Source organism: Colius striatus, chromosome 26 (genome assembly GCF_028858725.1).
Source record: "Colius striatus isolate bColStr4 chromosome 26, bColStr4.1.hap1, whole genome shotgun sequence".
Classification (NCBI taxonomy): Eukaryota; Metazoa; Chordata; class Aves; order Coliiformes; family Coliidae; genus Colius; species Colius striatus.
Genome location: NC_084784.1, coordinates 1,583,770 through 1,611,170, shown reverse-complemented (window position 1 = coordinate 1,611,170; position 27,401 = coordinate 1,583,770). Strand labels below are relative to the sequence as shown.

General features: G+C 57.6%; 1 protein-coding gene across 6 annotated transcripts in view; it reads right to left on the bottom strand.

Annotated features, from left to right (window-relative positions):
* Nucleotides 1-63: 63 nt before the first annotated feature.
* Nucleotides 64-27,401, bottom strand: part of SLC11A2 (solute carrier family 11 member 2) — a 31,146-nt gene continuing 3,808 nt past the window's right edge. For 2 of the 6 annotated variants that reach the window (XM_062015351.1, XM_062015352.1), the window contains exons 2-17: nucleotides 20,351-20,425; nucleotides 19,024-19,163; nucleotides 18,149-18,274; nucleotides 17,209-17,328; nucleotides 15,450-15,556; nucleotides 14,810-14,880; nucleotides 14,655-14,722; nucleotides 13,170-13,325; nucleotides 12,401-12,559; nucleotides 11,277-11,363; nucleotides 9,617-9,736; nucleotides 9,245-9,394; nucleotides 8,116-8,189; nucleotides 7,838-7,991; nucleotides 6,594-6,647; nucleotides 64-1,647 (exon numbers count right to left, since the gene is read on the bottom strand). In XM_062015351.1, the coding sequence (XP_061871335.1) occupies nucleotides 1,570-1,647; nucleotides 6,594-6,647; nucleotides 7,838-7,991; nucleotides 8,116-8,189; nucleotides 9,245-9,394; nucleotides 9,617-9,736; nucleotides 11,277-11,363; nucleotides 12,401-12,559; nucleotides 13,170-13,325; nucleotides 14,655-14,722; nucleotides 14,810-14,880; nucleotides 15,450-15,556; nucleotides 17,209-17,328; nucleotides 18,149-18,274; nucleotides 19,024-19,163; nucleotides 20,351-20,425 (1,739 nt within the window). In that variant the 3' untranslated portion in view covers nucleotides 64-1,569. Of the gene's footprint in view, nucleotides 1,648-6,593; nucleotides 6,648-7,837; nucleotides 7,992-8,115; nucleotides 8,190-9,244; nucleotides 9,395-9,616; nucleotides 9,737-11,276; nucleotides 11,364-12,400; nucleotides 12,560-13,169; nucleotides 13,326-14,654; nucleotides 14,723-14,809; nucleotides 14,881-15,449; nucleotides 15,557-17,208; nucleotides 17,329-18,148; nucleotides 18,275-19,023; nucleotides 19,164-19,869; nucleotides 19,973-20,350; nucleotides 20,426-21,035; nucleotides 21,508-25,790; nucleotides 25,956-27,401 lie in introns of those variants that run through there. The other 4 variants (XR_009820427.1, XM_062015353.1, XM_062015354.1 and 1 more) reach the window with 4 other exon arrangements.

Genomic DNA, 27,401 nt, shown 5'->3' with positions numbered 1-27,401 from the left:
AGGGAGGGGGGGGGGACCCAGGGGGAAAAATAGGGATTGGGATTAATTCCTCCAGGAAAAGGATGAGGAAGAGGAGTTTTATTTCTAAAAGAGGCTGAAGAGAAAAGGTTCAGTTGAGTCTTGCTGGCAAAGTCCATCCCTGGTGTGGGCACAGTGGCTGCTGGGGGTGATGCCAGGGCTGAGGGAGGGGTGACAAAAAGGCTTCATTTGGGAAAGGTTTAATTAAAGTGGATGGAAAAGCAAAGTGGGAGATGAAAAGCTGCCTCCAGCTGGAGCCTGAGGGGGGCAGCCAAGAAGAAAAGGCTGAGGAAGGGGGTGAAAAGCACATGAGGGAGCCCCTGACCTCAAACTCGGTGTGAGGGGGCTCTGGGGGGTTCCAGCAGTGCCCAGGATTGGGGGAAAAGGCAGCAAATTGGGGGGAGGGTCATTGAAATGCTGAAAATCACAGAGGTAGGTACAGACCCTGCAGCAGCTCCAGGTGGGAAATTGTCCCAGTGGGCACCAGTCTCTCAGTGGCATCTTGCTCCAGTTTCTCTTGATCCTCCTCATTGGAGCCCAACCCCCTGGGCAGAATCACTGGGAAGGGATCTCTGTGCCCTGCTCCCTTCCCACATCAAACTAAAAAGGATGAACATCTCAGCAGGTGGGAGAACTGGAATCAAACAACTGGGCAGCAAAGGGAACGTGGGGCAGCAACGTGGGCAAGGAGCCAATGGCAGCCTGGGGGGCATGAGGAGAGTGTGGGCAGCAGGGCCAGGGAGGTTGTGCTGCCCCTCTGCTCTGCCAGAGCTGGGGAGGCCTCAGCTGGAGTCCTGGGGCCAGTGCTGGGCTCCCCAGCTGCAGAGAGACAGGGAAGTGCTGCAGAGAGGCCAGGGCAGGGCCAGCAAGATGCTGAGGGATGGAACATGTGTGTGAGGAGGAAAGGCTGCAGCCCTGGGGCTGTTCAGCCTGGGGAACAGAAGCCTGAGCTCAGGGGGATCTCATCAGTGCTGCTCAGTCCCTAAAGGAGGATGGATGGGGCCAGGCTTTGTGCTGGGGTGGCCAGTGGCAGGACAAGGGGTGATGGGCACAGGCTGGGACACAGCAAGTGCCCCTGGCCCAGGAGGAGCAAGTCCTTTGGTGCTGAGCTGAGGGAGCCCTGGCCCAGGCTGCCCAGGGAGGGTGTGGAGGCTCCTTCTCAGGAGGTTCCCAACCCCCCCTGGACACGTTCCTGTGCCCCCTGAGCCAGGGGAAGCTGCTGGAGCAGGGGCTGGGGCTGCAGCAGCTCTGCAGGGCCCTTCCCACCCCATCATCTGTGACTCTCAACAGTGAAAATACCAAAGGATCCCTTCCCAGCAAAGAGAGGGGAAATCTCCTGAGGTATCTCAAAGTGCCACCAACCCCCCTCCTAAACGGGTGACGCTGAGGCCTGGGCAGTTGGATCTTCTGCTGCTCATGATGCTCCAATACCTGTGTCCTCCTGGGAGGGACCACGGGCTCAGCCACAGCCCTGGGCACGTGCCCAGCGTGGGCAGAGTCCTGTGGCACGAGGGGAGTCTCCTGCAGCCATCGTCACCCCCAGGGGCGCCGTCATCTGTCCACGAGCGCAGCGGCGTCCAGGCCGTGGAGCAGGAACAGCTCAGGGGCTGCAGCCAGGCCCAGGCGGAGCTGGAGAGGAACAGAGGGACAGTGAGAGCAGGAACGGGGCTTAACAGAGTCCTTGTGTAACAAAGCCCAGCCTGGGCAGGGTTTGATGAAGCCTGAGTTTAATGAGGCCTGAGTTTAAGGAGGCCCAGCCTGGGCAGGGTTTGATGAAGTCTGAGTTTAATGAGGCCTGAGTTTAAGGAGGCCCAGCCTGGGCAGGGTTTGATGAAGTCTGAGTTTAATGAGGCCTGAGTTTAAGGAGGCCCAGCCTGGGCAGGGTTTGATGAAGCCTGGGTTTAATGAAGCCTGAGTTTAATGAGGCCCAGCCTGGGCAGGGTTTGATGAAGCCTGGGTTTAATGAAGCCTGGGTTTAATGAGGCCCAGCCTGGGCAGGGTTTGATGAAGTCTGAGTTTAATGAGGCCTGAGTTTAAGGAGGCCCAGCCTGGGCAGGGTTTGATGAAGCCTGAGTTTAATGAAGCCTGAGTTTAAGGAGGCCCAGCCTGGGCAGGGTTTGACGAGCTCCCGACTGACCCTGCTCTCAGACCCTTCTCCACCTGCAGAACCCAAAGCTTTGGAGTTTCTCAGCTTTCCCTCCCTCAGCTGCTGAACTGAGGCCCATTCCAAGCCCCTTTCTCAGGTGCCAGTAAGACTGAGGAGCATTTGAGCTCTGATGGTTCAGGGGTCATTAACAGCACGCACTAATTGCAGGCTCGTGATCAGGATGTGCTGGTTGCCTGGGGCCAGGGACAGCAGCCCTGAGGCAGCCACTGCCCCAGCCTGGGCTCCTGCTGGGCCTTAGCAAGGCTGGGCTGGATCATGCTGGCTGGAAAAGGCCTTTAGGATCATGGGGCCCCAGCCCTGGCCTCACCCTGCCCAGCCCAGCACTGAGCCCTCAGCACCTCACCCCACGGCTTTGGGGTCCCTCCAGGGCTGGGCACTGCCCCAGCTCCCTGGGCAGCCTGGCACAGGGCTGACACCCCTCTCAGGGAAACAGTTCTGCCTCAGCTCCAGCCTCAACCTCCCCTGGGGCAACTCCAGCCCCTTTCCTCTTGTGCTGCCCCTCAGGAGCAGAGACTGACCCCAGCTCCCTGCAGCCTCCTGGCAGGGAGTGTCAGAGAGGGCTCCTGTCTCCCCTCAGCCTCTTCTCCAGCCCCAACACCCCCATTCCCTCAGCCCCTCCCCAGCACCTTGTGCTCCAGCCCCTCAGTGTCCTTATAGTGAAGGGCCCAGAGCAGATGGAACATGGTGCAGCACAAATCTCACTCCTAGTTGTCACTAAGTGGCTGTGCTGGGAGGGATCTGCCCCAGGGATGCTCCTGAGTGGCCTCTCCCTTCTGAGGAGCAGCCACATGGCAGTGCCACTGACTGTGAATGAAATTCTGGGTGGAGACGAGCCCTAATTAGCACACCCTGATTAGCTGGGCTGGTTAATGAGGAGAAGGTGGTGTGGGGTGGTTGCCCATCTCCTCCCAGGCCTGAAGCTGAGCCCAGCTTTGCCCTTTGAGCCTCCTCCCCACACCCCAAAGGGCCTCTTCACCCCCAGAGCTGCACCTGCCCCTACAAAGTCATCAAATACCCCAAAGGAGAGACCCTGAGGCAGTCACAGGGCTCAGAGCAGCTGCTGGTGTCTGGGCAGGAGTGAGGGGACACTGAGGTGGCAGCTTTGCTGCTCCCAACACCTTCCCCAAAGATGTTTTTACCCCCCAAGAGAAGCTGAGCTCATCCCTCCCACCTTCCAAACCTGCCCCTTCCCATCACTTTGACTTAGGACAGGTCTGTCCCTCCACTCAGCTGCAGGAAAAGCTCCTGGGGAGTAATAAACCCCAAGAGAATGTGATTTTTCAGTGGTTGCTTTGGCCAAAGAGCAGCCAGGGTGGCACCAGAGCTGGGCAGGATGAGTGCCCATGGCCCCAGAGCCCACTGAAGGGAGGCTGGAGGTGGGGTGGGTGTCCCTGGGCTGGCAGGAGCCAGTCCTGAGGGCTGAGGGCACTGGAGCCACTTCAGGTACCAGCAGTGATTCAGTGCAACCCCCCCTTCCAAACCAAACAGACCCAAGAAGCCAAGTTGAAAAAGTATCTGGCTTTTAATGGGGGGTGGGGGTGTTGGTACAGATGGTTTAACCACAGAGAGGGGGTGAAAAATGAGTCCAATCAGTTTCCCAAGGAGCAGAAGCCCAGGAGAGCTCAAGGCACAGGCTGTGCCACTCAGCTCCCAGCAGAGCACACAGAAGCTTCTCTGCCAGTGGAAGGAAACACCCCCATACTGGAAAATGAGAGGGATGGACCCAGTAGGATCCCAGAACCATCCCCCATCCCCCTGCAGCCCCTCCCCAGTCCCCACTTATCACACACACACACACACAGGAGCTTGTGGAAATGGGTCTGAACCCCCTCCACTCCTCTCCCAGTGTGACAGCCTGGGGTGTGAGTCCCACTGGCTGCTGTGGCTCTGAGCAGTGTGGTTCAGTGTTCTCACAGCTGGGGAGGGGGCAAGTGACACTGGGTAAAGGGGAGGAACAGTGTCAGTGATCCTGCCCTGAATGAAAGTGCAGCTTTCATGCCATGCTTTGAGGTTTGGCACCTGTGGCTAAGGAAAAAGTGTCTCTGGTGTGTGAGGAAATTCCTCTGAAACTCGATGGTTAAACCAGCCCTGAGAGCTCCCCAGGAGGCTCCTGCCTGTGGTCAGAGCTCTGCACGCCAGGGCTTCCTTCACACAGGGCAAGCAGCGAGTCAGAGCCAAACCCAGAGGCCACAGAGGCTTCTGGCACGAAGGGCTTTTATTCCAGAGAGCAATTCACCTCCTGGGACCAGAGAACCAGGGAGGAGGGGGAGCAATGTCCTCAGAGGGGCTGGTTGGAGCCCAAGCTGGCTCTGGCCCTGCTCTGCAGGGGGAAGGAGGCAAAGCAGGAGCAGAGCCTGGGCCTGAGCCTCCCTGTGGCCACTGAAGCAGTTGGGGTTTGGGATCTATGTGCAGTGAGTCTTTGTGACGCTCCAAATCAACCCCCTTAGTCCTTCCCAGCCACAAAAAGCATTTGGGTGCCTCCAAACCCCTTTGTGCAACTGATCCTCGCTGAGGCTGACCAGTCCCTGTGCTGGGGTGGCCTGAGGAGAGAAACCTCCCCCAAGGAACCCTCATTTCCAGCTTCCCACAGCCCATTTCTCATCACCAAGACACCTCAGCTCCAAGCCAGGACTCAGTGGAATGGCAGGAGCCAAAGCTGCCACCCCCCTCCCTCATTCCCTGCAGGGGCTGAGGTGAAGGCACCTCCCCAAATGGTGCTTGAAACTCATGGAATGTAAGGAGGAAGGGGCACTGGGCTGGGTTTTGTAGGGAATTCAAACAGGAGCAAGCAAAGAAAGCCCTGTTGTTGTGTTAATAGTAGTGATGTGCCTCCCAAACCCACCCCAAAAGTCTATGAGGAGCCAGAAAGCAGAGACACTTGAGAACTCCACAGAGCAATTTCCATTCATGGCACAAAGAGAGAATCAAACACACAAACCCATAAATAACCACAAGCAGCAGGAGTCCTTCCCTTTGCTGATCACCCCCAAAAATCACCTGCCAGGGCCAGAGAACACACAACCAGCACTAAAGCACCAGCACCCAGGTGATCCCTGAGCAGCCCCACGAGGGGTCAGAAGTGTTTCCAGGTCACAAAGCAAATTCAAGTGGGTCAGGAGGTGAATGGCCACAGCTGGCTGAAGCCTTGTGTAGTGTTAGTGGTGGCAGCAGCCCCCAAATGGCACCTAAAAGGGGCCTCCTGCACCCTGAGCTTATTTGGCTGCCTTCAAAGGATGAGGTTGCACAAAGGGCAAGTGCTGGGTCCTGCCCTTGAGCCACCCCAAGACCAGGCAGCTCCAGGCTGGGGCAGAGGGGCTGGAAACTGCTGCAGGGAAAGGGCCTGGGGGGGCTGGTGCCAGGGGCTGAACAGCAGCCAGCAGCGTGCCCAGGGGGGCAAGACGGCCAAGGGCAGCCTGGCTGGGCTCAGCAGTGGGGTGGCAGCAGGAGCAGGGCAGGGATTGTCCCCTGTGCTGGGCCCTGGGGAGGCTGCAGCTCCAGGGCTGTGTCAGTGCTGGGCCCCTCACTCACTGCCACAGGGACACTGAGGGGCTGCAGCGTGGCCACAGCCCCTGGGACGTGGGTTTGAGGGGAAAAGTGGGGTTGTAGTGAACTTCTGAAGGGAAAAGTTGGGGTTTGGGAGAGTTTTAAGGGAAAAAGGGGGGTTGTAGTGGTGAACTCCCTGCCAGGAGGAGCTGGGGTCAGTCTCTGCTCCTGAGGGGCAGCACAAGAGGAAAGGGGCTGGAGCTGCCCCAGGGGAGGTTGAGGCTGGAGCTGAGGCAGAACTGTTTCCCTGAGAGGGGTGTCAGCCCTGTGCCAGGCTGCCCAGGGAGCTGGGGCAGTGCCCAGCCCTGGAGGGACCCCAAAGCCGTGGGGTGAGGTGCTGAGGGGTCAGTGCTGGGCTGGGCAGGGTGAGGGCAGGGCTGGGCCTGCAGCAGCTTCAAGTGCTTTGCAACCAAACCCACTCTGTGATTGCAGTGCCCAAACTGGGACCAACTGGAAGCTGAGTGTTTGTGCTCCATCCCTCAGGGGCTGAGTGTGTTGGGGTTTAATGCAAAACTGGAAATAGAGAGAGGTGGGAGGTGCAGGTTGGGAGGCAGCTCCTGGCCAGCACTGGCCTGACTCTGGGACTGGAGGTGTTCAGCAAAGGAAACATCCTGCTTAGAGCATCCTGGTAGTGTCACATCCCCTTGCTCTGCCCACCCCCCTCCCTGGTGTGTCCCTACACACCCCCCAGCCCCTGTGCAGACAGCACATACATTTGTCTCCGTTCACACAGTAAACCATAGGAACACACTGGCTCTGATGGCTACTTCCCAGCCTCTGATGGCTACTCCCAAGGACCAGCCACCCTCTACTTGGTGGCCTGTGCAGGTGACTCCTCTGTCAGCAGGGTCCGGGTGACTCTTACCGTTTTGCCACAGGCCAGGAAGGAGACACCCAGAGAGATGAGGCACAACCAGCTCTGCAAGGGAAGGAGGGAGCTGGGGTTAGAAATGCTGCAGCACCTCCCTCACAGCCTGGGCTGTGCTGGGGGAAGTGGCAGAATCACAGCTGATGAGACTGGAGGAAGATCATTGAAGCTCCTGAAGTCCCAACTGTCCCTCACCCAGCACTGACCCCTCAGCACCTCACCCCAGGGCTCTGGGATCCCTCCAGGGCTGGGCACTCCCCCAGCTCCCTGGGCAGCCTGGCACAGGGGCTCACACCCCTCTCAGGGGGAAAACTCTCCCTCAGCTCCAACCTCAACCTCCCCTGGGGCAACCCCAGCCCCTTTCCCCTTGTCCTGTCCCTCAGGAGCAGAGACTGACCCCAGCTCCCTGCAGCCTCCTGTCAGGGAGTGTCAGAGAGTGCTGCTGTCTCCCCTCAGCCCCTTCCCCAGCTCTGGCCACACTCCAGAACCTCAAAGTCTTCCTCAGGATCCCAGAACTGTTGAGGTTGGAGAATATCCTGAAGCTCCTCGAGTCCACCCATCCCCCAGCCACAGCCATCACTGCCCCTTAGCCACAGCTTTGGGATCCCTGCAGGGCTGGGGACTCCCCACAGCCCTGGGCAGCCTGTGTCATGATGAGAGCTGAGATTTCCAGGTTTAGATTCCAGGTTTAGCTGAGATCTGAGCAAGCTCTTCCCTGTGAGGGTGGGGAGGCCCTGGATATGTTACCCAGAGAGGCTGTGGCTGCCTCATGTGTTCAAGGGCAGGTTGGATGGGGCTGTGGGCAACCAGGGCTGGTGGAAAGTGTCACTGTCCATGGCAGGGGGGTGGAACAAGAGGAGCTTGAAGGTATCTTCCCACTCAAACCAGTCTGGGATTCTGTGGTGACTCTGATTTGACAGACTCCCACAGCTACAGAGAAACCCTGTCACCTGCCCAAGTCCCTGCCAACCTTTCACCTGCTGTGACATTAAATCCAGGCCCATTTGGGAACAGCCAAGGGGAAAATTGCTAAAGAGGTGGCCAAAATGTGTGGGAAGGGCCTTGTGTGCCAGCAGGTGCTGCACAGGACAGTCCCCAGCCTCAACCTCCCCCCTCAGTTCAGACCCTGGGGCTGAGACCTTGATGCTTGTAAAACGTGCCAAAATCAATAGAAGGATGAGAAAAATCAACCTTTTGGCTTCTCCTTCCTATGAGGAACCTTCAGCTTGAACCAAACTCACCAAATAGGCCACAAAGGACAAGTAAACCAGGCTGAGAGCTGCTGCCACGACGTAGAGAGCCACGTGGTTCAGGTCCATGACGTAAGTTACCACGAAGTACATGTTAATGCTGCAGATGAGGAGGATCAGAACCCCCCCAGCTATCTTCCAGAACCTGAGAGGGAAAGCAGAGGGAAAAGGAGTGAGCTGGGAGGGTCATCTGGGTGCTGGGAGGTGCTGGGAGGTGGGAGAAGAGCAAAGTGTGAGCCCCAGGGGAGGAGATGCCCTCCCTGACTTACAGGCCGTTGGCAAAGTCGTTCATGACACCGGGCAGGCTGGTGAAGGTCAGCACAGGGATCAAAGCAAAGGGCAGCTGAGAGAAGGGACAAAACACAGGAGAATAGTGAGAGGAAATGGTTCTGATCATCTCAGCACAAAGGGCTGAGGTTTGGTGCTGGCTGAGAGCACTTATGGAATCACAGAATGGGTTTGGGTGGAAAAGCCCCTGAAGCTGCTGCAGTCCCAGCCCTGCCCAGCCCAGCACTGACCCCTCAGCACCTCACCCCACGGCTTTGGGGTCCCTCCAGGGCTGGGCACTGCCCCAGCTCCCTGGGCAGCCTGGCACAGGGCTCACACCCCTCTCAGGGAAACAGTTCTGCCTCAGCTCCAGCCTCAACCTCCCCTGGGGCAACTCCAGCCCCTTTCCTCTTGTGCTGCCCCTCTGGAGCAGAGACCAACCCCAGCTCCCTGCAGCCTCCTGGCAGGGAGTTCACCACCACCCCCTCCTTTTCCCCTTAAATCTCCACCAAACCCCACTTTCTTCCTCAGAACTCCCCCAAAACTCACCTTTCCCCCTCACAAGTTCCCCAAAACCCCACTTTTCCCCTCAAACCCACGTCCCAGGGGCTGTGGCCACGCTGCAGCCCCTCAGTGTCCCTGTGGCAGTGAGTGAGGGGCCTAGCACTGACACAGCCCTGGAGCTGCAGCCTCCCCAGGGCCCAGCACAGGGGACAATCCCTGCCCTGCTCCTGCTGCCACCCCACTGCTGAGCCCAGCCAGGCTGCCCTTGGCCTTCTTGCCCCCCTGGGCACGCTGCTGGCTGCTGTTCAGCCCCTGGCACCAAACCCCAGGCCCTTTCCCTGCAGCAGTTTCCAGCCCCTCTGCCCCAGCCTGGAGCTGCCTGGCCTTGGCTCAAGGGCAGGACCCAGCACTTGCCCTGGGGCAACCTCAGCCCATGGCTCCAGTCAGATTTCCCCACAGCTCCTGTGGTGCCAGGCAAAGGGATTTCCCCTGGCTGGGAGAAGGAATCCTGCTGATCCTGCAGATCCTGCTGATCCTCCACAGCCCTGTCACTCTAGAAGCTAAACTATTCAGCCCCAGGTGGTTTTTCTCTGAGGGTTGCCTCTGAAATCAGCCCCTTGTGCTCACCTGGAGGCTCATGAGGACGTTTAGGAAGTCGTTCATGCCAGTGAGGTGCTCGACGTCCTGGAAGATGGCGACGAAGAGCGTGGGGGTGATGGCGATGGAGCGCGTGAGCAGCACCCGGGCAAAGCGGGACCAGCGCAGGTTCAGGAAGCCCTGGGGGCAAAAACCAGAGCAGCTGCTGGGGATAAACCCTGAGGGGAGCTCCAGGGAAGCAGGAGAGAGGGGGCTGAGGCAGGGGTTGGAGCTGAGCCGGGTGGAAAAGCACAGCGGGGAGTGTGTGGGGCAGCCAGAGCTGCGTGGTCAAGGGAGGGGAAACATCAATCCCAGCTTTAAAGGCTGAAAAGGAGGGAGAAAGGGGTTGAGAGTGACAATCACCTCCATGACAAACTGCCCAGAGTAGGTCCCAGTCATGGTGGAGCTCTGCCCAGCAGCCAGGATCCCGATGGCCCAGATGTAGAGAGCGGCGGGGCCGAAGTAACAGCCCAGAACAACACCCTGGGACAGAGACAGACTGAGCTCAGCCAGGGCCTCCCTCAGAGTGGGAATGAGGAAGGGCAGCTCAATGCCCTGGGGAGAAGCTGCAGCACAGGTGTGGAGCTGACAGGGATCATGTACTTCATACATTATAGAATGGGTTGGGGTGGAAAAGCCCCTGAAGCTGCTGCAGTCCCAGCCCTGCCCTCACCCTGCCCAGCCCAGCACTGACCCCTCAGCACCTCACCCCACGGCTTTGGGGTCCCTCCAGGGCTGGGCACTGCCCCAGCTCCCTGGGCAGCCTGGCACAGGCTGACAACCCTCTCAGGGAAACAGTTCTGCCTCAGCTCCAGCCTCAACCTCCCCTGGGGCAACTCCAGCCCCTTTCCTCTTGTGCTGCCCCTCAGGAGCAGAGACTGACCCCAGCTCCCTGCAGCCTCCTGGCAGGGATTTCACCACCAAAACCCCACCTTTTCCCTCCAGACTTCACCAAAACCCCACCTGTTCTCTCAGAACTTCACTAAAACACCCTTTTTCCCCTCAAAATGCCCTAAACCTCACTTTTTTCCCCCTCAGAAGTTCACTCCAAACCCCCTTTTTCATTCCAAACCCCCCAAACTCCCCCTTTTTCCCTCCAAACTCCACCCCAACCCCACTTTCTCCCTCAGAACTCCCCCAAAACTCATCTTTCTCCTTCAGAAGTTCCCCAAAACCCCACTTTTCCCCTCAAACCCACGTCCCAGGGGCTGTGGCCACGCTGCAGCCCCTCAGTGTCCCTGTGGCAGTGAGTGAGGGGCCCAGCACTGACACAGCCCTGGAGCTGCAGCCTCCCCAGGGCCCAGCACAGGGGACAATCCCTGCCCTGCTCCTGCTGCCACCCCACTGCTGAGCCCAGCCAGGCTGCCCTTGGCCTTCTTGCCCCCCTGGGCACGCTGCTGGCTCCCATTGAGCTGTGTGGGAACAGTCTGTGCCTGAGGGACTGTTTCCCCTGTGGATGACCCACCCTGGGGCAGTTGGTGCAGAGCTGCAGCCCATGGCAAGGAGTCACAGTGGAGAAGCTCCTGAGGGACTGTGTCCCATGGGAGGGACCCCACAGGGCAGCAGTGGGAGGTGTGAGGAGGCCTCTCCCTGAGCAGCAACAAAGTCCATCTGTGATGAACTGATCCCAACCCCAATCCCCCATCCCCTGTGCTTCTGGGGGGCATGAGGGAGAGTCCTGGGCAGAGGGAGGGGGGTGGGGAGGGGTTTTAAGGTGCAGGTTTTATTTCTGAGCATCCATCTCTGTCTAATTGTAAATAAATCCAACCATTCCTCCCCAAGTTGAGTCTGTTTTGCCTGTGACACTAATTGCTGAGTGATCTCCCTGCCCCTGTCTTGACTCCTGAGCCTCTGTTGTATCTCTCTCTCCCCTGTGCACTTTAGGAAGAGGAGTGATGGAACAGCTTTGCTGGCTGCCCTGACCCAGCCAGGACTAAACCACCACACCTGTTTGCCCAAACAAAGCAGCCAGAGAATGCCAGGCTGCCAGAGAGGAGCCCATCCTGCCCCCATGGCCACTCACCCCTTTGTAGATGTCCACTTCCAGGGTCTGGTTGTCGTTTGGGAAGAGCGAGGAGTGTGGGCTGCTGGCGTTCACACAGACACTGTTCTGCAACGACAGCACAGGCCAGGAGGTTGGGGAGCATCAACAAGAGTGTGGGCAGCAGGGCCAGGGAGGTTGTGCTGCCCCTCTGCTCTGCCAGAGCTGGGGAGGCCTCAGCTGGAGTCCTGGGGCCAGTGCTGGGCTCCCCAGCTGCAGAGAGACAGGGAAGTGCTGCAGAGAGGCCAGGGCAGGGCCAGCAAGATGCTGAGGGATGGAACATGTGTGTGAGGAGGAAAGGCTGCAGCCCTGGGGCTGTTCAGCCTGGGGAACAGAAGCCTGAGCTCAGGGGGATCTCAGCAACACTTTTAGGTATCTCCAGCTGCAGAGGGATGGGGAACTGCTGCAGAGGCCAGTGCAGGGACACCAAGATGATCAGGGCACTGGAGCATCTTTCATACGAGGAAAGGCTGCAGGACCTGGGGCTGTTCAGCCTGGGGAACAGAAGCCTGAGCTCAGGGGCCCTTCTCAATGCTGCTCAGTCCCTAAAGGAGGATGGATGGGGCCAGGCTTTGTGCTGGGGTGGCCAGTGGCAGGACAAGGGGTGATGGGCACAGGCTGGGACACAGCAAGTGCCCCTGGCCCAGGAGGAGCAAGTCCTTTGGTGCTGAGCTGAGGGAGCCCTGGCCCAGGCTGCCCAGGGAGGGTGTGGAGGCTCCTTCTCAGGAGGTTCCCAACCCCCCCTGGACACGTTCCTGTGCCCCCTGAGCCAGGGGAAGCTGCTGGAGCAGGGGCTGGGGCTGGAGCAGCTCTGCAGGGCCCTTCCCACCCCCACTACAGAGGGACTCTGTTTGCTCAGCAAGAGAGAAGTGAGGATGTGCAGAAAACAACCCAGCCCCCTGCACAGGGTGAGCAGTGGGTGCTGCAGATCCAAAGCTGCTGGGTGCCCCTTCAGACTGCTTTCAATGGCTGAGAGCTGCCATCCTTGTTCCTTTCCCCTCTCTGTGCAGAACATACAGACCCTGCTGGCCCTGAGGGCACTGCTGCTGCTGGGAGCTGCCCCTCTGCCCTGTGCCAGCCCAGCAAAACCCCCCAGCCCTGCTCACCACATCTGCATTGGTCTTCTCAAAGAAAGCCTCAGCGAAGACGGTCACGACGAAGATGTTGATGATGAAGGAGACAAAGAGAGCGATGCAGGACTCGATGAAGAAATACTTATTGGCTTCTCGGACCTCCCTCTTGTTTGCACGATTCACCTGCCTGGACTGGAAACAACCACAGGATGGGGAGGGCTGGGAAGGGACTTATAGAGCTCCTCCAGCCCCAGCCCCTGCTACAGCAGCTTCCCCTCGCTCAGGGGGCACAGGAGTGTGTGTAGATGGTTTGGGAAGCTCCTGAGGAGCCTGCACCCCCTCCCTGGGCAGCCTGGGCCAGGGCTCCCTCAGCCTTAGAGTAAAAGAAGTTTATCCTGATGTTTAAGTGGAGCTTTTTGTGTTCTACCTTCTGTCCATGAGCCCTTGGGATGGAAACAGCAGCCCATCTGAGACACAGGAATTGGCTGCTGTGTTACCTCTGTGTGCAATGACATGTATTGGGTGGTGGGACAGGGGTCACTGGATGGGAAGAGAATGTGCTGGAGGGAAGAAAAAGCAACCCCTGACATCTGCAGAACAAGCAATGCCACACACACACACACACACACACACACTTCTGGGCTCACAGCCACACATAAAGGCCACGTGTCCCAGAGCTGCCATGGCCTTCCCTGTGCCCCAGGGCCTCCTTCAGGGTGTTTGCTCCATCCACACTGCAGTAAATGCCCAAAAACAAGTCCCAGATGCTGAAGCCACTCAAGGGTTCCCCTCCCCTGCTCACCTTGACCAAGGCAGAGTGCAGGTACATGTTGTGTGGCATGATGACAGCCCCCACGATGCCCACTGCCTGCTCCAGTTGGGGTGTGCCACAGTCCTTGCAGTAGGGGATGAACAGCCCCTGCAGCAGCTTCCCCTGGTTGGGTTTAACTGTGATGTACTGGGCAGGGGGGGAAAGAGAAACACAAGGGAAGGGGGTTTGTGGCTGCCCAGGCTGCCTGGCTGAAGGTACATGAAAGCCAAAATGCAGCCACTTAAAAGTGAAAGCACAATGTGGCAAGTGCCTGGTGTTTAATGAAGGTGAGGACTCTGCTCAGCAGCACGAGCCCATCTCCTCACCTGAGAGGCAGCACCCACAGAATCCCACACTGGCTGAGCCTGGAGGAGACCTTGAAGCTGCTCAACTCCATCCATTTCCCCCAGCCCAGCACTGACCCACAGCCCTCAGCACCTCACCCCACGGCTTTGGGGTCCCTCCAGGGCTGGGCACTGCCCCAGCTCCCTGGGCAGCCTGGCACAGGGCTGACACCCCTCTCAGGGAAACAGTTCTGCCTCAGCTCCAACCTCAACCTCCCCTGGGGCAGCTCCAGCCCCTTTCCTCTTGTCTTGTCATTCACTACATCATTTTTGCCCTCAAAACTCCTCTAAACCCTCACTTTTTCTCTCAGAACTCCACCAAACCCCACTTTCCTCCCCAAAACTCCCTCAGGGAAAAAAGTTCTCTCCCAGCTCCAACCTCAACCTCCCCTGGAGTGACTTGAGGCTGTTTCCTCTTGTCCTGTCACTTGGGGGAAGAGACCAACCCCCAGCTCCCTGCAGCCTCCTGTCAGGGAGTGTCAGAGACGGCTCCTGGCTGCCCTCAGCCTCCTCTTCTCCAGCCTCAACACCCCCATTCCCTCAGCCCCTCCCCAGCATTCCTGTGCTCCAGCCCCTTCCCCAGCCCCTTGTGCTCCAGCCCGTTCCCCACCTCTGTGCCCAGCTCTGGCCACGCTGCAGCCCCTCAGTGTCCCTGTGGCAGTGAGTGAGGGGCCCAGCACTGACACAGCCCTGGAGCTGCAGCCTCCCCAGGGCCCAGCACAGGGGACAATCCCTGCCCTGCTCCTGCTGCCACCCCACTGCTGAGCCCAGCCAGGCTGCCCTTGGCCCTCTCACCCCCCTGGGCACGCTGCTGGCTGCTGTTCAGCCCCTGGCACCAAACCCCAGGCCCTTTCCCTCCAGGCTCCAGCCCCTCAGTGCCCCTGTGGCAGTGAGTGAGGGGCCCAACCCTGAACACAGCATTTGAGGTGTGATCAGTGTGACACAGCCCATGCTGCAGGCCAGGGCACGCACCAGATGATGGCCACCCATCACAAACACTAAACCAGCTTCTAAAATCCTTACTTTTAAGGGTCCACCCCCCTGTTTTGGTGCTGTTTGGGCACAGGAACAGTGAGAGAGGGAGAGGGCACATGTCAGCTGCTGGAAATGCAGAGAGAGGAGGGGAAGGTACCTCGTATCCAAACGTCAGAGCCATGATGGTGATCAGAAAGCCAAAGAACGCTTCCAGTTTCCTCAAACCTGCCACAAGAAACAGAGACCATCAACAGCCTGAGCAAAGCTTAGCCCAAGAGCTTATGTTTTCTAGAACTCAGGAGGAGATGTTACCATATTTATCCAGGAATAGGAAGACGAAGGTGTCAGCGATGGTGATGAGCACCCCACCCCAGAGCGGGATCCTGCGGGAGACAGCACCAGCAGGCATCAGCTCACGCCCCCTGCCCCTCCCCTGCCCTCACACTGCCCACACCTCCTTTTTGTTTAGGGTTTCCCTTTGGGGATGGACCAAGGGGTTTGTTTGCAGTTTGACCAAGCCAAGTTTGGCTGCCTGAGGGGGAGCAAGGGATGGTGGGTTTGTTTTGTGTTCAGGCAAGAGCTCTCTCCCTGAATGGAGAGCAAAGGCCAGGTCCAGGCTGAGAATGAGCAGCTACTTGGTACCAACTCAGAGCTTGAGTGTTTTTCCAGCCTTCCTGGCTGAAGAGGACACATTTCTAGCAGGTCTTTCTTGACTGGGGACAGAGGAGCAGCCAGGAATGCTGCAGCCCCATTTGGGGGGTGATTGCCAAAAGGCAGAACCCACAGTTCCCCCCGTAGCTGAGGAAAGGAACAAGCCCCAAAGGCTGAGTCACCCAGAGCTGTCCCAGCAGAGCTGAGTCACTACTTACAGGGAGCTGATTTAGGAAGAGTTACAGGAAAGAAATGAGTCTTTTCTGGCCCCTGCAGTGTCACTTTGTTAACCCCAACTCACTTGCCCACAGACAGGAGGTTGATAGCGATGGCCGAGCCGATGACCTCCTGCATGTCAGACCCGATGATGGCAAGTTCAACCATCAGCCACAGCATGATCCTTGGAACCTGACAGAAACAACCAACTCCATGAAAAACAAGGGAAATGTCTCCTCCTTTCCATTCCCTAGAAGAACAAGGGGTTGTGGAGAGGGTGCATCCTCCTTTCCCTGGCTGTGGGGTGGAAGAGCGTGTTGGGCATTGCCACGTGATGGCCAGGGCAGGGGAGAAACGCAGCTCACCTGTGGCAATCCCCAGGGGAGGTGCCCAGGTTCACTTACATAAACCCAATACTCACCCCAAGACACCTCCCTGGTTGCAAGGGATGTGATTTAGTGCTGGCTTTGGCAGTGTCAAGTGAGGGGTTGGACTCTGTGAGCTTAAAAGTCTTTTCAAACCAAAACCATTCTGTGATTCAACTGCACCAAGGCAGGGACATCCCCTGTTTGGCCACAGCCCTGAGGAGAGTCTCACTCACCCTCAGCTGAGTGAGATGAAGGGCCCTTCCTTACATAAGTGGGGGTTATTTCTTAAGATGGGAAATCTGATAGCCATGGAAAGATTCTCAAGGGCCACTTCTTTCCTCTTGACCTCACTGAAGTGACAAGCACTGCTGTGTGTGCAAACAGCAAAGCTGAAATCCTGGCCTTTGTTCCCAACTGCCAGAACATTTGCCTCTCCTCTCTCTTTCCTTCTCCCAAGCTGGGCAAGACCTGAAGTGTCCTCCATCTGCTCCCCTAACAGCCTGTGTTCTAATGAGCCCTTCACTGGGGCTACAATTAAAGTCTCCCTCTAAACCTGCTCTTGTTTTTTTCCTTCCCAGAACAAATCAACTTAATCCCCCAGCTCCTTGGACAGGGAAGCAAGATGAGCTGATGGAAATGAATCTTCAGTAAACACAACCTTTCACCTGAGGAGGATTTGGCACTTAAAGGGCAGCAGTGACACTTCACCAGTCCTGTGAGACCTGCACCCACCCTGGGTGAGAATCACCATGACCCCCATGAACCCCTCCACAGGACCATCCCCAGAGCCTCTTTGTACCCCTGAGGAGCAGGAGGTCACCCACCAACTAAACTTGGGCAGCACCATGGGCTGGTGGGCAAGGAGCCAGTGGCAGCCTGGGGGGCATGAAGAGAGTGTGGGCAGCAGGGCCAGGGAGGTTGTGCTGCCCCTCTGCTCTGCCAGAGCTGGGGAGGCCTCAGCTAGAGTCCTGGGGCCAGTGCTGGGCTCCCCAGCTGCAGAGAGACAGGGAAGTGCTGCAGAGAGGCCAGGGCAGGGCCAGCAAGATGCTGAGGGATGGAACATGTGTGTGAGGAGGAAAGGCTGCAGCCCTGGGGCTGTTCAGCCTGGGGAACAGAAGCCTGAGCTCAGGGGCACTTCAGCAACACTGACAAGCACCTAAAGGTGGGTGTCAGGAGGATGAGGTGATGCCTTTTTCTCTGGCACCCAGTGCCAGGACAAGGGGTAAATGGGCATAAGCTGGAACACAAAAGGTTCCATTTAAACACAAGGAGCAAGTCCTTTGGTGCTGAGCTGAGGGAGCCCTGGCCCAGGCTGCCCAGGGAGGGTGTGGAGGCTCCTTCTCAGGAGGTTCCCAACCCCCCCTGGACACATTCCTGTGCCCCCTGAGCCAGGGGAAGCTGCTGGAGCAGGGGCTGGGGCTGGAGCAGCTCTGCAGGGCCCTTCCCACCCCCCACCACTCCGGGACTCAGACTCACCTTGGGGTACTGCCGGTTACAGACCTCAGCCAGGTGCAGCCCTGTCACCACCCCCAGCCGTGCAGCCAGGCGCTGCAGCAGCAGCCCGATGATGGTTGCCAGCATCAGGACCCAGAGCAGCTGAGAGAGACACAAAAGCAGGAGTTGGGTGTGCTGAGGCAGCTGGAAACAATGGCCACACATGTTCCCCAGGACACCTGCACCCCACACACACACACATGGGAACCACACATCTTTTAAAACACACACGACTGACATTCAGAGGCTGCTTTGTGGGCACACAGGAGCCTCATTCTCCCTTTCCTCAGGGTGTTTTCTCCTCCCTCTCTACCCTGCCCTGGGGAGGCCTCAGCTGGAGTCCTGGGGCCAGTGCTGGGCTCCCCAGCTGCAGAGAGACAGGGAAGTGCTGCAGAGAGGCCAGGGCAGGGCCAGCAAGATGCTGAGGGATGGAACATGTGTGTGAGGAGGAAAGGCTGCAGCCCTGGGGCTGTTCAGCCTGGGGAACAGAAGCCTGAGCTCAGGGGCCCTTCTCAATGCTGCTCAGTCCCTAAAGGAGGATGGATGGGGCCAGGCTTTGTGCTGGGGTGGCCAGTGGCAGGACAAGGGGTGATGGGCACAGGCTGGGACACAGCAAGTGCCCCTGGCCCAGGAGGAACAAGTGCTTTGGTGCTGAGCTGAGGGAGCCCTGGCCCAGGCTGCCCAGGGAGGGTGTGGAGGCTCCTCAGGAGGTTCCCAACCCCCCCTGGACACATTCCTGTGCCCCCTGATGTAGGTGGGCCTGTTTTTAGCAGGAGCTTGGGCTGGATGAGCTCTAAGGGCCCCTTCCCCCCCCCATAACCATTCTGTGACTCTGTGTTTTCAGCTCAGCAGCACCAGCAGTGCTCCTGTGATGTGGGTCACACAAACTCAAGGTGCTTCACCTGTAGTTTTTAGCACTGACCTTAAACCCTGCAACAGCCCCAGACTGTAGATCTGACTCGATGTTGCCTGGATCCAGGTAGGCAATGCTCATCAGGAACCCAGGCCCTGTGAAAGCCCAGAGCTTACGGAAACTAAAGCAGGAGTGCTGTGGGGAGAGGAGAGCAGGATGTCAGCCCCACAGCACAGCCTGCTCCTGACACAAGGGGGACATCCCCATGAGTCACCCCAGCTCTCAGGGGTAAAACAGCAGACACAGACAGGCTTTGGTTTGAAATTCAATCCCTTGCTGGTAAAATCAGCCTGTTCTTGAACCTCACCCTGAACTCTCCAGCAATCTCTAATCCAAAGAGTTTAGGACCAGAGGCTGGGTCAACTGAAGGTGGGTGGGAGGTGAATCCTCATGGGCCTGCAGGGATGAATTCTCCTCCCTTGCTCAGCTAAAAATGCCACCTTGTTGTTTAATCAAGACCAAAGTGGGCACCTACCCCTCCTTGCAAAGGGGACAAGGCTGATAGGAAAGCCAGCAAAGCTCTCTGTCCCCCTTTCCTTGATAAGGGAACAAAGAACCAAGGTCCTCCCAACCCCTGGGGCTACACATCAGCCTCTTCCCTGCTCTTGGGCAGATCTCAACCCCTGGGACCTTTGCAGGAGACAAACCCTGGGTGATGAATCATTAACTCCCCAGCAAGAGCAGGACATTCTGCACTCCCTTCTCCCCCAGACCTCCATCCAGCAGCCCAGATTCTCTTCCCAACTGAGGCAAGAAGGGGAACCAGCAGCAGGACAGTGGCTCACACTGGTGCCCAGCTGATTTTTCCGATGGGATTTTCCTGTTGGAGGGAGGGGAGGAGGAGGGAGGGGAGAGGAGGGGGAGAGGGCTCAACCCTCACTCACTGTTTCATCTTCTGGAATTGGGATCTTGCTGTCAAAGTAGGTGGTAAAAGGCTCCTCTGAGGGGGTGTCTGGTGGCTGCAGAGGGTTCATGCTGCTGGAAACGGTGCTGACGACCTCCCCCTGCCCCCTGGAGGCATCGTCTGCAGGGAAGGAGAGAGGAGTGAGACAAGAGCCCTGGGAACACAGGGTTAACCTGGCAAAAGCTACAAGCAGAGCAAGATGAGTTCTGTCCTCACAGTAAAACTGTGGCTATTGAGTGACAATGACATAAAAACAAGGCCCTTTGCTGTAAACCCAGCCCAGGAGACCAGAGTGGAGCCCAAACTCCACCCCACACGCCCCGAGATGGTCTGTGCATCCAGATTCCTTCCACAGCAGCCCTCACAAGGCACCATGTGACTGAATGGCAGCCTCAGAACAGTCCTCAGAATGCTTAAACAAGACTGGACAAAGGCAGATCCAGCAGAAGCCCTGTGGCTGTTTGCACCCTGTGACAGAGCATCAGCCCAACCTCTCGGGGCTGGAGGCAGCGGATGGCCCCGGTGCTCTCTGCCTGTATCCTGCTCCCACCCAGGAGTGCACAAAGCAGCACTTGTTTCCCACACCAATGCCAGTCAGGAGGCTGCCTGCCCACCTCCCCTCTGCTGCCATGGGGGAGGCACACAAGAGAGGCAGCCTGGGTGCATTTGGTAGCACAGTTTCTGCGCTTCACTCGTGAGGAAGGTGCGTGGGGTCACTCCAGAGATGAAAATGCACCACTTAGGTGTTCAGGCTTGTAAATCCCTCCCCCTCTGCCCACCTTCAGCTCAAAACAAGCCCCTTCTCCCACATGCAGCTGATACTCACTTTTGCTCTCCTTATGTGGCATTTTGCTCCCAGAGCTGAGGAGCAGCACTGGTCCCCAGCTCCCCAGCCTTTGTAAGAAGAGGATTAAACCAGCTCTTTTACCAAGTTTCCTATTGCATCATCAGAAGAAACTGAAGTTGGGCTCCTCCCTTTTCTCCCTACCTCCCAAATCCCTCCCAGGGCTGTCTGCCCTGCCAACAGACTCTGTCTGCAGCGTGGATTTGGAGCTTCCTGCCTGGCTGGGGGGCAGGAGATGGGGCAGCCTGCACTAGACAGGCTTGATGGCCAAGTTCATGGAGGCTGGGGAAGCCCCAGGGACTGTAAATCTCCTGTTGGGCTCACCTCAAGGGTTTGGGTCCACTTGGACAATCACCAGTGGTGAAGGGGCACGTGGGATCCTTGGGGTGGGTTTTGCAGGGTGAAGGGATGAATGAAATGACAGGTGGGGGGGTGAGAGCAAACCTGGGGCGTGGGGCCTTACCGTAGGATGCCTTCTGGTCCGTGTCTGAGCTGCCCATGGTGGAGGCTTTGAGCTGGGTCAGATTGGCCACATTGGCTGCAAAGGACAGAGAAAGGGGGAGGAAAAAGCCTGTCAAGAGGAGAATAAAAGCCTACAAGGGTGCTGAGGGAAGTGACAGGTTGTGGCAGGGAGGGATGTATTTGCCCAGCTCTTTTCTAGCTTCAGAGAAGCTCAGAGGGCTGGGAGGGGAGGGTTTGCTCAGAATGGTTGAGGTTGGAGAAGACTCTGAAGCTCCTCAAGTCCACCCACTCCCCCAGCCCTGCCACAGCCACCACTGACCCCTGTCCCCACAGCCCATGGCTTTGGGATCCCTCCAGGGATGGGGACTCCCCCAGGGCCCTGGGCAGCCTGGACAGCCCTTTGGGGCAGAAATTGCTCCTCATCTCTAAGCTAAACCTCCCCTGGGGCAACTTGGAGGCTGTTTCCTCTTGTTGTTTGTAACTTGAGAGCTACAGCTGACCCCAGGACCTGCTTTGTGTGATAACACAAAGGGCTGAGTAAACCAAGGAGACAGAAGCCTTTGCAAACAGCCAAGGTCCAGGACAGTGCCTGTTGGGAAACTCTGGCTAAAGAAACAAGAGGGGAATTTCCTTGATGTGTAAAAGTGACATACCAGCCCTCCCCTTCCAGGCACCACTGGTATTACCTCTGTGCCACACCCTTCACAGGGCATCTGAAGTGTGTGTTTTCAGTCCTAACCCAGGCAGGAAGCAACAGGGATCTGGTTCAGGATCTCAGGTGAAGCTGTTGCTCTTCAGGCTTTAAAAGGTTCAACTCCCCCTCCCAAACCCCTCAAGGACAAGTCAAAGTACCAACAGTGGATGTGTTTGGCATGAAAAGCACTTAATCTCCCTCAAAGCCCGTTGTACATTAACTTCCTTCTATACCAAGGCAATACTGGCTGAGTGGAGACATAAAACAAGAGCCAGGAATTCATCTGAAGCAATCTGAACCAACTTGAGGTTTCCAGAGCTCAGTTCCCTGGTTCCACAACCCACTCCAAAGGTGGTTTGTAACCCAGCCAGGCAGGTTAAAGTAACCCAGAGAGGGTTTGCTGGGTTACTTCACCCAGGGCTGGAGCAATCTGTTTACAAAAGGCTCCGACTGCTCTTTATCTAGACACACTCCAGAGGTGAAGTGTTGATCCCAGAGCCATCAGATGAATAATACACACCCTGGGAGCTCTCAACAGTGCACAACTTGTCACTGAACTGTGGCCAGTGCTGGGCTCCCCAGCTGCAGAGAGACAGGGAAGTGCTGCAGAGAGGCCAGGGCAGGGCCAGCAAGATGCTGAGGGATGGAACATGTGTGTGAGGAGGAAAGGCTGCAGCCCTGGGGCTGTTGAGCCTGGGGAACAGAAGCCTGAGCTCAGGGGCAACTCAGCAACACTGACAAGTGTTTAAAAGGTGTTTGTCAAGAGGATGGGGCAGCACTTCACAGAATGTCAAGGGCTGGAAGGAAGCTGCAAAGCTCATCCAGTGCAGCCCCCTGCCAGAGCAGCAGCACCCAGAGCAGGGCACACAGGGACTCATCCAGCTGGGGTTGGGATGTCTCCAGAGCAGGAGCCTCCACAGCCCATCTGGGCAGCCCCTGCCAGGAGTTTCTCCTCCTGTGCCAGTGCAACCAGAGAATCACACAGTGATGGGGGTGGGAAGGAACCTCCAGAGCTCCTCCAGCCCCCTCAAGCAGGTTCCTCATGCTCAGGAGGCACAGGAATGAGGCCAAGGTGGGGTTGGGATGTCTCCAGAGCAGGAGCCTCCACAGCCCATCTGGGCAGCCCCTGCCAGTGCTCCCTCACCTCAGCAGGGAACAAATTCTGCCTTGTGTGTCTCTGGAACCTCTGATGTTGCAGCTTGTGCCCGTTGCCCCTTGTCCCATCATTGGCCATCCCTGAGCACAGCCTGGCTCCAGTCTCCTGACACTTGTGAACATGACTGAGCTCAGCCCTCAGGCTCCTCTTCTCCAAGCTGCAGAGCCCCAGCTCCCTCAGCCTTTCAGCACAAGGCAGATGCTTCTTTTTGTTGTCTTGGGTGCCAGGACAAGGGGTGATGGGCACAGGCTGGGACACAGCAAGTGCCCCTGGCCCAGGAGGAGCAAGTCCTTTGGTGCTGAGCTGAGGGAGCCCTGGCCCAGGCTGCCCAGGGAGGGTGTGGAGGCTCCTTCTCAGGAGGTTCCCAACCCCCCCTGGACACGTTCCTGTGCCCCCTGAGCCAGGGGAAGCTGCTGGAGCAGGGGCTGGGGCTGGAGCAGCTCTGCAGGGCCCTTCCAGCCCCCAGCCCTCAGGGATTCCATCCTGTGAACCAGCCCAGGTGCTTGGGAAGGACTTTGCTGATACCATCACTTTGCAAATAACCTGATTGTTTGCTCTGGATGAGCAGGAAGAAAAAACTCATCCCTGCCAGTGCTTCTCTCTAAATCAGTCTGGTGTTTTGACTGATCCCTGAGGGCTGCAGGTCCCCAGCTCTGCCTCTGCCCTGCAGCAGAAACCTGGGGATGAATTCACCATCTCTTCCAGCCTCACTGGGGCAGAAGAAAGTCACCCCAGTCATTGGTGGAGGATGTGGGGCTGCCCTTGAGCACAAGTTGGAAAGAAGTGGGACCCCTCATGCCACCACAGAGCTGTGACACTGCTCGCTAAAACACACCAGCTAAAACACACCAGCCCCAGCCCTCCCAGGTTTAGCAGCCACTGAAGCACCAGTGAGGAAACCACAGAATCAGTTTGGTTATTAAAGCCCCTGAAGCTGCTGCAGCCCCAGCCCTGCCCTCACCCTGCCCAGCCCAGCACTGACCCCTCAGCACCTCACCCCACGGCTTTGGGGTCCCTCCAGGGCTGGGCACTGCCCCAGCTCCCTGGGCAGCCTGGCACAGGGGTGACACCCCTCTCAGGGAAACAGTTCTGCCTCAGCTCCAGCCTCAACCTCCCCTGGGGCAGCTCCAGCCCCTTTCCTCTTGTGCTGCCCCTCAGGAGTAGAGACTGACCCCAGCTCCCTGCAGCCTCCTGGCAGGGATTTCACCACCAAAACTCATTTTTTTCCCTCAAAATTCCACGAAATTCCACTTTTTCTCTCAGATGACCACCAAAGCCCCATCTTCTCCCTCTAAACCTCACCTTTTGCCTCAGAAGTACACCACAACCCCCCTTTTTCCCTCCAAACCACCCAAAGCTCCAAGTTTTCCCTCAAAACCCCACCAAATCCCAGCTTTTCCCTCAGAAGTTCCCTAAAACCTCCTTTTTACCTCAAAACTCCACCAAACCCCTATATTTTCCCTCATTTCAACCAAACCACATTTTCTCCCTAAAAAGTCCATCTAAAAGCCCATTCTTTCCCCTCAAAACTGCACCAAACCCCCACATTTCCCATCAAAAGTCCATAAAAACCCCACTTTCTCCCTCACAAGTTCCCCAAAACCCCACTTTTCCCCTCAAACCCACGTCCCAGGGGCTGTGGCCACGCTGCAGCCCCTCAGTGTCCCTGTGGCAGTGAGTGAGGGGCCCAGCACTGACACAGCCCTGGAGCTGCAGCCTCCCCAGGGCCCAGCACAGGGGACAATCCCTGCCCTGCTCCTGCTGCCACCCCACTGCTGAGCCCAGCCAGGCTGCCCTTGGCCTTCTTGCCCCCCTGGGCACGCTGCTGGCTGCTGTTCAGCCCCTGGCACCAACCCCCCCAGGCCCTTTCCCTGCAGCAGTTTCCAGCCCCTCTGCCCCAGCCTGGAGCTGCCTGGCCTCGGGGTGGCTCAAGGGCAGCACCTGACACTTGGCCCTGTTGAAATGGTGAGTAAAGATGTCCTGCCACTGCAGCTCACAGAGGACAAGTGCTGCCTCTCAGCTCCTCTGCCTGACTCTTCTCCTTCCAGCAGCTCCTGTGTGGACAGGGACAACCCCATGGCTGCAGGAAAGCTTTCATCTGTTGCCCACACCATTTGCTTCCTTTACAGGCTCCTTTTTTAAGGCACCAAGGCTTCATTAAACAAAAGCAAATCTCTAAAGTTTAGCCCTAAGTCATCTTTGCCCCAAAATCTAAGTGCTTCAGGAGTCACAGGACTTGCCCTGGCAGTGAGTCCCACAGAACCCTCGCTCCATTAACACAGAGGAAGAAGAATCAGGGAATGATAGGGGTGGGAAGGGCCCTGCAGAGCTGCTCCAGCCCCAGCCCCTGCTCCAGCAGCTTCCCCTGGCTCAGGGGGCACAGGAACGTGTCCAGGGGGGGTTGGGAACCTCCTAAGAACAAGCCTCCACACCCTCCCTGGGCAGCCTGTGATGAAGGTGAAGCCTGAAGATGAAGCCTGAAGATGCCAGGGCAGACATTCATTGTAGCACAGGCCCAACCTCAGTATCTCCTTGCAGAACACATCTCAGTTTGGGTGGGAGAGAAAACAGGTTCCCCTATCAGTGCCAGCAGCTGTCAGACCCACGGGCCCTACCCGACCCAGCAGTGTTAAAGCTGCTGGCACATCCCTGTCCCACAGAGCTCAGGGACAGAGGGCCACTGGCTGCAGGCAGATGGAAACGTTTTCCAGGCATCCAGCTGAGCTGGGAACTGAGGAGTGTCAGGAGAAAGGTGGTGGAAAAGCATCTGAGGGATGGCTCTGGCTCCACTCCTGGGTGCTCCTCCACAAAAGCAGCTCTGCTGCTGCTGCTGCTGCTCCCAAGGCAGATGGAACTGGAAGGATAAAGAAATTATCCTCTAATCTCTCCTTTTTATAGGGATAAATGGGATGGGAATTATCACCTGGAACCTCATTGAGGCAATCCCTCAGCACCAGCCTGGGCTCACTGGGCCACATACTGCAGGTAAAACACTGGCTGTATTCACACTCAGGCAAAGCACCTGCCCTCCCAGGAAGAGCATTCCTTGGAAGGTGGCAAAAAATACCCCAGAGCACACCACCACGAGGTTGTTCTAGTCAAAAAGACACAGACACCAGGGCTGTTGTCCAGACTTTCAACACCCTGGCAGAGAACAACAGCTCTTTCTTCCACTCACACCCTCCCCCTGCACTGAGGGCACCACCAGCTCTGTTCCAACAGGGTTTTTCTTCTTGGTGGCCAGAAAGGCAGCAAAGCCAAAGGAGAAGGGAAAGCTGAGGAGATGAGCATGGAGGCACTGGGGGGGGTTGTGAGGCAAGTCCTGGTCTCACGCTGAGAGCAGTTCCTGCGATTGAGACCCGTGTGTTTGATGTGGGGCTCTGAGCTGGCCAGGATCCCACAGGGCACTGCCCATCCTCCCCTCCTTCCTCCCCTCTTTCTGAGTGGGTTTGGGGCTGGCAGCTCGTTAGCAGCCACCCCAGGGCCTGGCAGCATCAGGTGGCTCCACACAGGGCCAAACCAACAACCCAATCCCCTTACACAAGTGACAGCCCTGAGCACAACACACCCACCAAAGCCACAGCCCCTGACCTGCTTTAAGCACTTGCCAGCCCAGGCTGGGCCACTCCTTGCCCACACAACCAGGTCACCCCTTGGTCTCCTTCCAGACGCCCACAGCGCTCGGTGGCACAGGCACCTGGCCCTGGAAAAGCTTCTCCTCTGTGGGTTTGTGCTGCCAGGATTCCTCCCTCACCCACACTCCTGCTGGTGAGCAGAGGGGATAGAATAGAACCATGGAAAGGGTTGGGTTGTTAAAGCCCCTGAAGCTGCTGCAGTCCCAGCCCTGCCCTCACCCTGCCCAGCCCAGCACTGACCCCTCAGCACCTCACCCCACGGCTTTGGGGTCCCTCCAGGGCTGGGCACTGCCCCAGCTCCCTGGGGAGCCTGGCACAGGGCTGACACCCCTCTCAGGGAAACAGTTCTGCCTCAGCTCCAGCCTCAACCTCCCCTGGGGCAGCTCCAGCCCCTTTCCTCTTGTGCTGCCCCTCAGGAGCAGAGACTGACCCCAGCTCCCTGCAGCCTCCTGGCAGGGAGTTCACCATCAAAACCACATTTTCTCCCTCAAAATTCATTGAAATCTCAACTTTTTCCCCCAGATGACCACCAAAACCCCATCTTCCCCTCTAAACTTCACTTTTTTCCTGTCAGAAGTACACCACAACCCTTTTTCCCTCCAAACCACCCAAACCCCCAAGTTTTCCCTCAAAATCCCACCAAACCCCAACTTTTCCCTCAGAAGTTTCCTAAAACCCACTTTTTACCTCCCAACCCTGCTAAACCTCCACATTTTCCCTCAGCATTCCAACAAAACCCCACTTTCTCCCTCAAAGCTTCACAAAAGCTCAACTTTTCCCCTCAGAAGTTCACCAAAACACCCTTTTTCCCCTCAAAACTGCCCCAAACCTCACTTTTTGCCTCAGAAGTTCACTCCAAACCCCCTTTCTCCTTCCCAAACCCCCCCAAACTCCCCCTTTTTCCCTCCAAACTCCACCCCAACCCCACTTTCTCCCTCAGCCTCCCCTCCAGGCCGCCACCTCTCCCCTCAGGTCACTAAAACCTCATATTTTCCCTCAAAACTCTCCCAAAACCCCACTTTCTCCCTCAAAACTCAACTTTTTCCCTCAGAAATTCACTAAAACACCCTTTTCCCCCTCAAAACCACCCCAAACCTCACTTTTTCCCCTCAGAAGTTCACTCCAAACCCCCTTTCTCCTTCCAAACCCCCCAAACTCCCCCTTTTTCCCTCCAAACTCCACCCCAACCCCACTTTCTCCCTCAGAACTCCCCCAAAACTCACCTTTCCCCCTCACAAGTTCCCCAAAACCCCACTTTTCCCCTCAAACCCACGTCCCAGGGGCTGTGGCCACGCTGCAGCCCCTCAGTGTCCCTGTGGCAGTGAGTGAGGGGCCCAGCACTGACACAGCCCTGGAGCTGCAGCCTCCCCAGGGCCCAGCACAGGGGACAATCCCTGCCCTGCTGCTGCTGCCACCCCACTGCTGAGCCCAGCCAGGCTGCCCTTGGCCTTCTTGCCCCCCTGGGCACGCTGCTGGCTGCTGTTCAGCCCCTGGCACCAAACCCCAGGCCCTTTCCCTCCATGCTCCAGCCCCTCTGCCCCAGCCCGGAGCTGCCTGGCCTCGGTGT